The 14,093-nt window shown below is 33.1% G+C and overlaps 2 protein-coding genes across 2 annotated transcripts; both read right to left on the reverse strand.

Annotated features, from left to right (window-relative positions):
* Nucleotides 1-546: 546 nt before the first annotated feature.
* LOC149565416 (uncharacterized) lies at nt 547-1,701 on the reverse strand. The gene has a single exon (XM_089816311.1). It carries the CDS (start codon nt 1,699-1,701, stop codon nt 547-549), a length of 1,155 nt encoding a protein of 384 aa, XP_089672437.1.
* Nucleotides 1,702-5,528: 3,827 nt separating this feature from the next.
* Nucleotides 5,529-7,210, reverse strand: LOC149565417 (replication protein A 70 kDa DNA-binding subunit A-like). The gene is made up of 2 exons (XM_089816312.1): nt 6,855-7,210; nt 5,529-6,638 (listed from the first exon to the last, which is right to left on the reverse strand). Exons 1-2 carry the CDS (start codon nt 7,110-7,112, stop codon nt 6,165-6,167), a joined length of 732 nt encoding a protein of 243 aa, XP_089672438.1. The 5' UTR covers nt 7,113-7,210; the 3' UTR covers nt 5,529-6,164.
* Nucleotides 7,211-14,093: the final 6,883 nt, after the last annotated feature.

Raw genomic sequence — 14,093 nt, forward strand, 5'->3', positions numbered from 1 at the left:
ATTTAATTAATATTTCATTCTTATTCGTACAATGAATCTTTTACATAATTAAAAAAAAGGTGTTAATTTTTTTATTTTAATAAGTACATATATATAACTAGCAATTGCACCTTACTATGCAATAGGTACGCCATATTTTGGTGTAAATTTTTTTGGTTAACTAATACAAATGAGACATTTTATTTGTGCTTCACATTTAATACAATGTGTTTGGTAATCAACAAGCACTTTGATAATTAGGTGGGAGAGTGAAAGTAGCAAATATTAATATGCAAGAATCTTCCATGGCCTTTGATTTCCCAGTCCATCTAGTGTTTGGTCCTTTTTTGTGTGTATGCAATGTCATTTAAACCTGTGTAGATTACAAAATTATAATTAGCTTTGAATTTGTAGACTCTAATTACTAATGTATGTATCTAAAAAGTAAGTCAAGCTTACTTGTAGTAGTTGTTTGAAATTTGATATTGTTGGAGGACTTGTATTTGATAATGTTTGAAGGCACATCTCCTCTTCTTTCCTTTGTGCAACAAATGGGTTTTGTTGCATTCATGCATATCTTTCAAATGTGAATGTGGGTTGAATGCGAAGCTCTGTAACTTCACATACTCTTGATATTGTTGTGAATGTTAGCCCTTGCCGGTTTGTTTTGCCAATGTCGATTGTTACTCTTTGTAGTGTAAGTCCTTGCGACTTGTGTATTGTTAGTGCCCATGCCATTTTTAAAGGTATTTGTCTGTGAATGCCACGACTTATTAGTAGAATTGGAATATTTTGTGGGTTGTTATGGTCCCAGGGTGGTCCAATGTAGTTTGGAAAGTCAACAACTACAAATAAAGGGAGTTGAGGTGGCTTTTCACCAACATTGTAGACAATTTTTTTGACTTGTCCAAGTGCGCCTTGTCGAAGTGCGCCATTGACAAGTCCAATTTCGACCCACAAGTTTGCACAAAGCATAACCTTTTGGTCAGTGCATAAGAGGATTCTTGATTGAAGTTGTTCTTCATTTGGATTTGAACATGGTAAACCTTTAAGTTTCTTTGCATTAGAAAAGGCAACTGGTTTTGCCAAAGAGTGTAGCATGCATTTGTTATGTAGTAGTACCTGTTGATTTGTGGAGAAAAGATGTATGGATGACAAAAAGATGGTGTTCTCTTCTGAGTTGATTGTGGAGCCTGATCTTGACATTAGAAGCCTCCAATCTGCAATTGTTGGTGTTGCATTTCGTAAATTTGATAGGAGTTCACAAAACTGCAATTGAATAATACTGTCTCCACTTTGTTGAAATATTTTGTCTAGTGTAACAATAGTTTGGAAGCTATGCCATAGTGTGCCACCATAGGAGCTAGAGGCATACATAGGTATGTTTTTGATTGGTGGTAGTTGTCCCAGGTCACCAAATAGAATAACAGAGCATCCCCCAAAGGGACTATGATTTTGAGTAGGGAATGCTTGTCGCAATCTCATGTCAATTTTTTCTAGTAACTTTGGTCCAATAAAGCTCATTTCATCTATTAGAATATAGTGAATGAAGTACATGCACTCTTGGAAGCTATCAAGTGCCTGTCCCTGCAGAGGTGCCATTTCCTTGATTGGTATTCGAAGAGTAGAATGAATTGTTGATGCTTGAATGTTGAATGCTGCTACGCCTTTAGGTGCTAGTAATAACATTGGTGACTGCCCATGTGGCATTGAGTTGACCATTGTGTATCTAACACTTTTTTGAGATGTGACTTTCCTGTGCCTATTGTTCCCTGAACAATAAGCTTTAGAGGTAATTGTTGAGTGTTGGAATGTAGATCCACTATAATAATATCATGTGCCTTCTTTTGTGCTGCTAATAATACATGTTGTTGTAGGGGAATAGGTATTTGAGGGGCATGAAATGTATGGTAGTTTGATTGTATGAATGTTGTAGCAATTTTTCTTTGGAGAGTGCTCAATTCTTGATTTTCCCAAGCATTGTCCAAATCAAAATCATGGCTTCCTAGCATGTCTAGGTCATTTAAGTGGATAGGCAAGCCTATGTACAGTCCTGCCAAGACTTGCCATTCATTAGGGATACTATCTGGTATGATATTTTCATGATCTATTGGGCTAGCAACTTCACGTATTGGTTCTTGAACATTTCTGTGTACATGCCAGGGTTTGTATTGTCCTGCATAAGTTTCCCTATTGTGTTCAATTTGTTCAGTTGATGCACCTATATCTGTCAGAATGTTGTGGAATGGTTTGTATAGAAGTAATTCAGTCCACCAAAAGGATTCATAATTTTTGTCTTCCTTTGTAGGGATGGCTATGTAGCATGGGCTAACACAGACTATTGCATTATTGGCATGTTGTTTCCATTTCATTTGTTTTCGACTATTCTTGAAGGTCCATTTTTGAGTTACTTTGATAAGTGAAGTATTCTCTAAATGTATAGGTCATGATATGTAAGCCTCAATTTTGTTTGGGTATGTTGGCTCTGTGAGGGGTTCAATTGGTACATGTTAGAGGTTTTGTTGATTGACATTTAAAGATACAAATGTCCTACTACAAATGGAGAGCAGTAATTTTAGCAAGAGATGGCTAGTTTCTTGGGCACCAATATCTCAATTGACAAGGTTTTCCATAAGCATTTTTTGAAAAGCAATTGGGGCTGGCTTTTCAGAGTTTAGTTTGGTTGAGATGTGGGTCAACATGGAGTGATACATTTCTGACTTATTCTCAGTCTTTGCTACATATTTTGCAATGTATTTGAGTACTACATCAATTGAAAGGATGCGCTGGAAATCTACATTGGCCCTCCAAATGGATAGTATTTTTGGATTGTGTAGGTTTAGACTGTCATCATTACGAGTAGGGATGTGGGTTGGGTGACCATTTTTGTTCAAAGAAAGTGTTGAAATTTCTTGTGTACTCCAAGGGGCTTTGTATTGGCATGTAGGAGTAGAACCTTTCATCCAAAGGCATGTTTGTAGGGTACATTTAGTGTGATGTTGGACATAGTTTACTAATTTAGTGTAGTCTATTATTGGGCTTGTGTTGTTGATCATTGTTGTATCCAACAAGCATGGGTCATCAAGAAGGGATTGATGTATTTTTTGGTTGCGCAAATGTAGACTTCGAGGGTTCCATGTAGATACATATCTATCGATGAAATCAAGTGCATTTTGTATGGACTGGTTGTCATCCCAATGTAAGCTGCTAATGTTCGGTGCTTGGCATAGCCAGATGAACCTGTGGATATGTGCAGATCCCCTGTGTTTCCATTCATACCTAATAGTATATAATGTTGTTAGGAACTACAAGGCCCTAGAAAAATTAATCAAGTTGGAAGTGTAGTAGAGCTTTACCTGTACCAATGATTTGTTGCATGGAGAAGCTTGTCTAAGACTTCCTCACAAAATGTTGTAAATCTATGGTGCATGTATAGTGCTACAAGATGTGGATTTTGAATAATGTTTTGTATCCTCCACATAGCTACTACACTAGGGTGTGTTGGCACAGTGGATGGCATGGTCATGTGCAAGTCTGGCCATTTGGTGTCTGTTGTAGTAAGAGTGAAAAAGAGAGTTCGACTACCTATTTGAACAACCATGTCAATAAGCTCTCCTCTTTGTTGACTCCAGAATGGGCACGTGCCACGAATCGATGAGCTAAATCGCATGAGTTGGTCGACAAGCTTGTCATCAGGTCGCATTAGGATATTAAGTATGAAGTACCTAAACCAGGGGTGCTGGCCAAACCTGTTATCATGGTATCAAATAAGGTGGCTAGCATATTCATGCAACTTGACATCTTTTATATGATGTTGTTTGAATGTGGCCTTCCCTTGTGGAAATAGACATGGGAACATCATTGTGAACAATCCTTCAATTGTGTATTCATTGATGGGAGATGTAGAAATGTTTGGCCATTGTATGGTTCGACTTAGTCGCCCTTCTCCTAATTGTAGTAAAGATCTAACTTCTTCCATTTCTCTACATGTATTGGGTAGGTTTGGCACAAATGAATTATTGTGCATGATTTCCTCTATTGGATCTTCTGTTGTTACTTCACTTTCAATCATCAAGCTTTGATTATAGAGTGGAGTTAGAGTTGTTGAGTATAGAAGCTTTGAAATGTTAGTGGACTTAGTGGGCAAGGATGCTAGTGCAGAACCATCTACCTATATGTCTTTATAATATGGATCATTGGATATTTTGTAGTTTAGTGCTGCATAGACACGATCTCTACTTACCATGAAATTGTATTGTTTATGGTCTATGTTTTCTTTATTAACAATAATTATGTCCAAGTCATCTATGGTCCTTGGCAAAAGTGTTGCGATTGTAGAAATATCTTGAAAAAAAATATAGTATGACCATTGTATTTTAGTTACCTACCTCTTGCATAAGTAACTTGAAGTATAGGGCTTATTCTTGCTATCAACATCTTGTCTACTTGACTAAATATTTGTAAACAATGTGGTTGTTCACCAGGGTTCATATTATTCCATTCTGAGAATCGATTGCCATTCCTTTCTGATGTGCATCTATAGCAAGCGGTTGATCCATTTGATTTCTTTATTCTTATTCTTGGGTATCTTTGCATGCAGACCAAGCATGTAGAAATTTTGGAAAGGTTATCCAATTTGTTACGAAAATTATCATTAGCTATGTAATAATTCTTAGAGAAATGAGGCAACTTTGTTTGCTCTAGTTGGTTTAGTTGAGTAGCATTTTGTAATTGAAAATTGCATTCTTGTACATGGTATGGCATGGGGCAAGTAGGTCTAGTGGAACTAGATGCTCCATCAGAAAATTTGTTGTGACTTTCTTGTCTTTTCTTGTTGATTGTGTCCTTTGTTGCTTGGTACCTTGTTCATCTCTTTTGATTATTTTGAGCACGTTTCTCTTGAATTGTAGCATTGCATATGTCCATCTCTAATTGTATAGCTAGAAAGAGAGACCAGGTTTTCTTACAATTAACATTATTGGCATTAGGGAGTTTGATAGTGTGAAGGTAGAAAAAATAAAATACAATGGCTAGTGTCTATCCACTTCAAATTGAGTGCATGTTTTCCTATTAAAATAGAAAATAGGATGGACATTATTATGGTATCAACATAATAGGCTCATTTTTCAATGTTTTCTTTTAATTCATTATATTCTATAGAAAGAGAAAGTTGACAAGTAATGATATTCTTGGTTTGGAACAAAGATAAGTAAAACATATTGAAGGTGTATCATAGAACAAGAGGGTATGGTAAGGGGATAGATATATGGGTGGAGAGAATGGCCAAAGTAGATTTGGAATTTCACTGTTCTATATATAGAGCAACTACTATACTTGCAATGCAATTCAAATAGTCATAACATAAAATGAAATACGAAAACTAATAGATCTATTGTTCTCATCAACTTAAATATGTTGTGCATAAAATGAAATATAAATACAAAACATTTTGTTGCCTTTCTCAAGGTTGAAATTGTGGAAGAACATCATCAATTACAATATGTAGTGTACTATACTTTGAGCTCAATAATCATAGTTGGATAGCGAAATGTGTATATGGTATGCATAAGCATTTTTGAGATATTCAAATAGTTAAATAGATGTTTTAAAATGAATATAATATGTGGTGACAAGTGTCCACTAAACAGCATATATAAAAAATGAAGGAACCCATATGGTAGACTTGTATATTAATTGGGAAGTGAAAAGTAAATATATAGTAGTATGAAATGAGAGGGAATCTCAGTACATGTGTTTCTATACTCTTGTGGAAAATAACTAAATATAGAATTATAGTAGAAACAACAAAAGAAGTATGTGTTGCTATAATTAGAGATCTCTATTTGCAAACACTATGCACACCTTAGTGCTGTAACAACGCTCTTTGTTTCTTCTTCTCCAAAGTGATTCATGTTGATGCTAAGTTTGAAGAGAAATTGTTTATTGACGATATTCTCCAATATGTTTGTTGCAGAATCAAGTTCTGTTAGAAAAAGTTGCAAGTCTTTTGTTGCTATCCCTACCAAATCGTTTGCTGGTCCTTCAAATGTAGTAGTCTTTAGCAATTCCCCTGTCTCATCTTGTAAGTCCATCTTGAGGTTATAACTATAATCAAAGGTAGATAACTTTGTGCAACATTTAGGGCACTGAAATTTGTTGGTTGAAGTATGAACAACTTTTTTCTTTCATTTCTTCTTCTTCACTACTAGTGGACAAGAAAGGTAGTAAAAGTTATCCAAGTGCAATTTGGTAATAGTAGCTTTTAGACAAATAGGTTGTGTGGTTCGAATCCCTTGTTTTTCAATAGAGCATATTTTTATTGGATTTTGAAATGTGTGTTGGGGAACATGGCCATTTGACAAGGGCATGGAAGGGCAGTCATTTCCTACACTTACATACCAAAGTTGTAATGTAGAGGCTTCAAGAAGGTTTGGATTGATTTTAACGAATGTTGAGAAGGTAGTATCAAGTTTTTTTCCGTTCCATGAAACTAAACATGCATATTTGATTAAAATAACAATTGGGGTTGGCTGTAGGAACAAATCAAATATTTTCTCCCCTTCGGCCTCACAATGACGACCCCATAGCGTTACTTCTATGGTATGATTTGACATATCTTTAATTGTGGCTGTACATTTCTTTGTTGAAATATTATTTCTCTTTCATATGGTTAATGCAGGCATGAAAGATACAAGTATGCCAATGACATCTACAAGAGAGTTAATAGGAAATGTGTCTAGTGGATCTATGCTCGTAAAGTGGAAGCTATGGTTTGGTATTGTAGATTCTAGACAAGTGGATGGAGATACTGTCGATGTGCGTACGAGGTGTATTTCATATGGGTTTGGTGAGCTGCTATATTTTGTATTGCTTACTTTGATGTGACCATTTGAGATTCTGTATAGACAACCAAGTTGAATAACATTGTAGAACTCATCTACTACTTCATTAAAGCAAGTAATGCGGATTTTAGAGCTTTCTTTGTCAATGAATTCAAACCCAAAAACCTTTCCATTACTACTTTCATTTTTGTATTCATGGATTGAAGTTTTCTCTAAAACTCTACCCTCAATGGACCAATGTCTATGGTATGGAGTCAATGATTTAATGGGGAGTGGTAGGAATGGAGCCATGTTTTGCACATAATATTCTGCATTTTGGGAGGGCACTGACGCATCTGCTGAAGTTGGATGCCGATGGTAGTTAGCTATTTGGAGGAGTGGAACTAGAGAGCTAACTATGGTTGTATTCTTTGAGACTACCTCATGTTTTCAAGCAACAATGCCTTGTGAAGAAAGGAGTTCATAATTTAGCATGGACATTAACATGACATAGCAAAAAAACAATCAATGGTAGTGGGAAAGAAATGGCATACAAGAAGTTGTTGACCAAGTTGCACGAATAATCTCTTAGACAAATAATTGTGCCCATTGCTAAATCTAGTTCAATGATTAAATCCATGTATTTTTCTAGAAGAAGAGCAGAATGAGTGTGTGTACCATCCAAGAGTTGAACTCGATATTTGGTAATTGTAGAATTAGGTTGATGAAAAGAGTGTAAAGATGTAACTTGTAAGTATGAATCAATAATAGATGAGCCTGCAAGAATCTTCGCTAGTCCACCGCTAGTTAAAGTCACCATCATGAGATTAAGTGGAAAAGGAATACAAGACCTTGCAAATAAGTTGATATGATTTGATTAGGCTATCTAGGGATCAAAATTTGTGTTCTTAAAATACATGATCGAGGACAACTAGATGTATCTTACTAAGGTAGATGTTTTTTTTCCAAAAATAACATATTGTTGTACATAGTTTTTTTTTTTTTTTCCCAACTCCTTTAATCACATGTGAGAAAGGGAAATAGCCTTGCATTATTTTGTTGTACAATTGCATATGTTTACATTATTTCCTTGTATCTAACTCATACTAATATTATCTAGCCTACTACCAATTTCACTGGTGGAAGCAATTTTCTATATAATTTTATTTATTTTTATTTCATGTATGAAACATGTACTTTCATGTCTATTCCAATGTTACATATGTTGAAAATTGAAACTTGGATAAGTACATTATAAAAGTCGATTCTTCAGATTACATAGTACGAAAGCAAGAGAAAAGATCACATTTTATTCAACTGCCTCTCATATGCGTCAACTATTGACAGTGTATCACCATTTTCATAGTGTTGGTCATAGTAGATCTCCCTAATGAAAGTGCAAAGCCCCTCCAACTCAATGCAGCCATTCAAAAGTTGTATCACGTCCATTTCTTCCACGAGGCAAAGAGAGACAATTTGGTTTGAAGTTATTCAAAATGTCATGGCAGCTACTTGAAATAGTTGAGGATAGGCTATGTACGTTATTTGCAAAACATTTTGGCTTTTTCACAGAGCTACTTGCTTCTAGTATGGAAGTAGTTACCGCAAGTCCATGCAAGGGGTTGTTGACACTCTTTGTTGAATCCCCACTTGAAATTTGGATGATTTCTTTGCTATTTGCAATCATTCCCATTTCTTGAGAGTAGCGAGCATAAATTTTGTATGAGTTCAAAGTGGATTGTACATGGAATGTTCTTCTACTTTACATTGATTTGTTCTATCTTCAATTCATACATGGGGATTTTCTAATGACTAATTGTATTTGTGCTATCTATAAGCAATGGATTCTAATCAATGTTTAAATGCTCTTATACTTGTGTTATTTTTTGTATGCAAATTTTCTAACCCAAAAAAATTTATTGCTCTGTTTGAGAAAGATGATGGTATATACTTGTTTATATTTATGTTGGGTCAGTTTACTAATCCACCATTATTGGCTAAATTAGTATCATTTTAAAAACTAATAAAAGACAAAAACTACAGCACTAAATTCGAGCACAAAAAGTATTTGGCGATTGTTGTTTTAAAAAATAGATATAGAAAGAGAATGGATTCAAAATGTGGCCAAATCATATGTGAGAACCAAAAATGATAAATATTGGCCAATATAACTTTAATGTCTTTGTTCATTATGTTGTTTTTAGAGTTTTGTTATATGGTTTAAGCTAGCACTTGGAATTTGAGCTCTATATTTGTTTATGCTATTTACTCTCAAAATAATTAAGTTCTTCAAAGTTGAGTTTAATATGTATATATGTTATTTACTCTCAATATATTTATCGAATATTTATTATGATCTATCTAATAGTATACATATCTAATTATAGTTGATTACAATATATGTTAACTTGTTATTTGTCTTATTTGATGATGTTATGTACATAACTAAAATTTGATAGAAAAAAAAAAAAAAAAAGAGCTCTAACCATAGTGAAAGACTAACTCTAACCACTATACTACCTGTTATGTAAATCCTATCCATTGGCTATTTATTTGTGAATAATTTTTTCTTCACTATCTATAATGAATAAATAACTATGAAATTGAGAAATAGTAGAAAAATAAAAATATTTATAATCTAAGATCAATAAAGTATAAACTAGTAATAATATGATTATATGTAAACATTTATGGAATTTTTTTAAAAATTAAATGATGATTAAAATTAACCTTAATATACATATAAATTATCCCAATTGTATCTTAGTATACCATTTGACTTATGAAAATTTTAATTCATAGATTTGAGAATTAAGCTATAACATATATAATATTTATCCAATACTAATTTCATGTTTATAAAATATTTTAGATAAATTACAACTAATTTAACATTTACATTAAATCCAATCCATTATAATCTTGATATAAAACAAAACAATTGTGAAGAACAAAATAAACTACAAAAAGAATGAATCAAAATTTATATTAAAAATTGATAGCTTAAAATAAAGCATCAATCTAAAGTCAGCATTGCATTTCAAAATGTAAAACTGGAAAATTGTGCTTTAAATAATTAAATATCATATTGTACTCTAATATATTAGCCTACACATAATTTTCAAACCCTAACAATAGGAAGTGCTAAATTTAAATATTATTTGAGTAAAAAACGTAAGATTATTGGTTTGACCTAAATTAATAATTATTTCACTCATGTACAAAGATCAAAAGAAATAAGCGGCATCATATCTAATCCAAAGTCGACATTTTCATTTTATACAGCAATAGACAAGAACATAAATCTGTAGGTGTTGCAACCATTTCAACATCTCCAAACTCATAATTTAACAGTAGTTTCATGTCCTCAAAATTGTCCTAACTACTCCTTGACCTAAAAATGAGCTTTGGACTTTGTTTTGTTACACTCTTATATGCCTCACAATGTCCTACACAACTTATGTTTCTTGTGAAATAACATACAGTCCTCCTACATGCTATTTAATAAAAGTACATGTTAGTTGCTAGATTTTAGGCCAACATACTCAACCTTATGAAGTCTCACTTGTTTGAGGGGAGCTTGACTATCGTGGATCAATGATAAACTTAATAATTAGCATAAAACATTCCAAGCAAAACTAAGCAAACTATGCCAATCCCTATTATGAAATAACAAAAAATGAAGCGAGAAGAAATAGATGGTAGAACGGAGAAAACCTTATAGTAAACAACTGCTGCGGTAGACTTGTTCTCTATGTAGCATGCGTTTCCAATGCATAGTCCTGCAATAATGTATGGGTGCTCGGTTTTATTTAAAGGTGGTTTGAAAGACGTAGGTATACAAAAATATCTCTCAATTAGACTGCAATAATTGCAAATTGGTGAAGCAATATCTTCGATCATGATATGACCTGTTAGTTTGCAAGAAGTCCATAGGAATGTTCTAGTGGTGACAATTAGCATAGCTGCCATGCGTCATTGCTATGGAAAGTATTTAGGAGACAATTAGAATAGCTGCCTTGTGTCATTGCTATGGAAAGTATTTACAGTGACCCGACTCAATCATACGGCTATGTGCATTGATTGGAATAAGAAAATGGCAGACATACCTATAGCCATAGAAGCCTAGCATCCACTTTGAGGTGGCCAAAAGCATCCCAAATAGTAGGCACAACTACTAGAATAAATGGTAATCGCAAAATCTGCGAGAAGGTCTCATCCATTGAAAAAAGTAGAGCTGAAATTAATGTTGGCAATTGCTGACTTGACAAGAGGTATGACCTCTTTATATTAACTATGTCCTGTCGCATATGTTGACTCCAACACCAAAAACATTTCATTTTACATTCCCCAAAATATCTCGTCTTAGTTGTGAATTAGTTGCGTCTCAGCAGTGTTCTGTAATATATACGGCTAGAATGATAAATATCTGCCATCCATTTCATAATTGGGAAGGATTTTCCATACCCTAAGATATTTTGCAGATTAGTGTTATATAATACATATATTTTGAATGAGAAAGGTTCAATAACCTATCTATAACTGTAAACTATTTTCAATCCTAGAAATTTCCCTTAATGTAGCACCATAGATCTTGTCTTAACCAAAATTAATAAATTGTAATGTACAGAATTTATCCATTATATGGTAATACCCCTTTAGTCCTCATCTTACCACGTATGCCATTTGACCAGCCAACATTACACAATTAAATAGAATGGAAGATTCTAGTAGTTAATACACAATGCTATATTTATATATTTTACATCAAGGCGATGATGCAATTTCTCAATCTGTTATTTGATTGTTCTCTCAGCTACCACTTAGATCAACAATGTTAGGGATGGGTTGGTTGATGTGAAACTACATGGACTTTCCTCTTTGGTGAACAGTGAAAAGGCAAAAAGATCTATGGTGAAAAGTGTTTCAATGGTAGTCATTTGCTCTCCATGGCTGTCAACCGTTGGATGTCAAATTGAGCTCCTCACATTCAAATAGGAAATGCCTACGACATAAATAATATTTTTTTAATATAAAAATATTTGTACTTCAAAATAATTTATAAAGTATAATGTAGTTTTGTTTGAGTGTATTAACTATTAGAGTTTATATAATATGTTTCATATTTTATGAATCTTAAATTTTTTTCCTATAGATAGTGCTTCCTAAAAATATGTTCTTATAAGACACAAAATATATGTCCAATCAAGTTAACCTCAAATAATTTTGATAATTTTAAAACTTAAAAATTTGGCACTTAAACATTTCAAAATTTAAAAAGTAAAATAAAAACAAAAATACTTAAATTCAATTGGTTGAAATAAAAAGTATTAATTACATTAAAAGTACGTGATTGCAATAGTATATTGACAATAAAAAATACAATACTAGCTAACATAATGTGTTGACCTTTCTTATTTATTTTTTAAATTATGATCATATCATACTATTAAAATTATGTTTTACAGTAATATTTTCAATGTTTTTAAAAACTAAATAAATAAAGTAATCAAACTACTAAAAATAATTACAAATTTGTTTTTATAATTAAATAATAATATCTTCATTTTAGATTTATGTCATATCTAGATATACTTAGCAAATATTATAGAGCAATTATCTAGAACAATCATATGGCTTGGGAAATAATTCTTATACAAAATGACACACTCTTTCTCATAGGAGTAAACTATGGTTGCAAACATATCAAATTTTTATATTAATGCAAATTAGAGTTGCTAGAGAATGTTCCCCTTGTTACTCAAGTCTTAAGGTTTTCCATAAGGCAATGACCTTTTAATCTAAATTGAAGAGTACTTTATTGATGAAACAACCACACATTTAAGTAAGCCAAACATATGCACCACTTAAATAGTGATTTTTATATAAGCAAGCTTACACATTCATCTGCTTGGAACAAAATAAAAAAAAGTTCAAGTTATCGTATTGATTATCTCATAACAACATGGTGTATAATCTGAACAGAAAATGAATATAATAAATGGCTACTCATGTTCTTCTAACCCTCATGAATTTATATATGCTTATAGAAGAACAATTGGATGATTATACAGAAATAAATAACAGCCCACAGATTCACTCTTCACTATTGACAATGAGGATAATCATCGTTTGAGAATTTTGGATTCTTTAGGGCATTTTGGTTTAATTCCAATTTGGAAGAAGATATCTCAATACATGAGGTTCATGACTGATCGGTGATTTATCAATGGATTGTTTCAAGGAAAAGATTGTTTAAGTTTCTTGATAGATCTAGTTCTAAGTTTTAATCAAGTGCTTCCTAATTTAATGCCATTGGCCTCCTCCTGAGTGTATCTTTAAGCAGGGTACAAAGGTTGGGTGTCAACTTGAAAGGAGATTTATAAAAGGTTTACTTTTATCATATCCAATGCCACTGCTATATGGCACTCATCCATCCATGAAGAGGTGGTATTTGTTGAGTTATGGCATGAGAATCTATGGTTGAGAAATTGTGGCATGGTATGTTATTTACATTGTACTCAAAGTATGCATCGCATAATGCTCATTGGTCTTGTTATCAATGGATAAATATGCATCGCACAACGCTCATTGGTCTTGTTATTAATGGATAAAGAGAATTCCAGTTATGTCAAGATTTCTCAAATCTTAGGCCATTAATTGTTTGTTTTTTGCCTTCCTAGTGCTTGGTATGAATAGTTTCCATTTGTATGATTCACACCTGTTGTGTAGTCAATTTTTCACCCATCTCGTTAATGCCCATTCTCCATTATAATAGAACAATTCATTGCTTCATATTGTATCTACTAGTTTGAGGCCTCCAAGATTAGTTTAATCAACTTCGAAGCCATTTTTCAGAGTGGAATTGTTACCATTGTAACATTTCAAATACAACTGATATTTAGGAAACCAATGACAATTAAGTTGTACACATGACAGTCTCATAAGCATCATATTTCATTTCCTACCATTCATGATTACTCGGCATTGGGATGAACACGAGTTAACAATGAATGTTACATAGAGAGTTATCATTACACCCAGATATCTGAGTTATCTCTATGACAATATTGAGAACTAGCCATTCATTGCAAATGAAAAGAGGATAGATGGCGTAAATCAATCATGCCGATGTTGACAAAGTTGTTGGCATAGACAAACAACCAACTAGCCACTCATTCACCCAACCGCCCAGTTGTGCACTTCACCGCCCACCATTAATAATGCATCTAACTTTGATAAATAGTGCACCTAAAATTTATTATGTATTTCTCTATATATTGGATGAATTAG

The sequence above is a fragment of the Cupressus sempervirens genome, chromosome 3 (genome assembly GCF_028749045.1).
Source record: "Cupressus sempervirens isolate cs-2001-9-10 chromosome 3, ASM2874904v1, whole genome shotgun sequence".
NCBI lineage: Eukaryota > Viridiplantae > Streptophyta > Pinopsida > Cupressales > Cupressaceae > Cupressus > Cupressus sempervirens.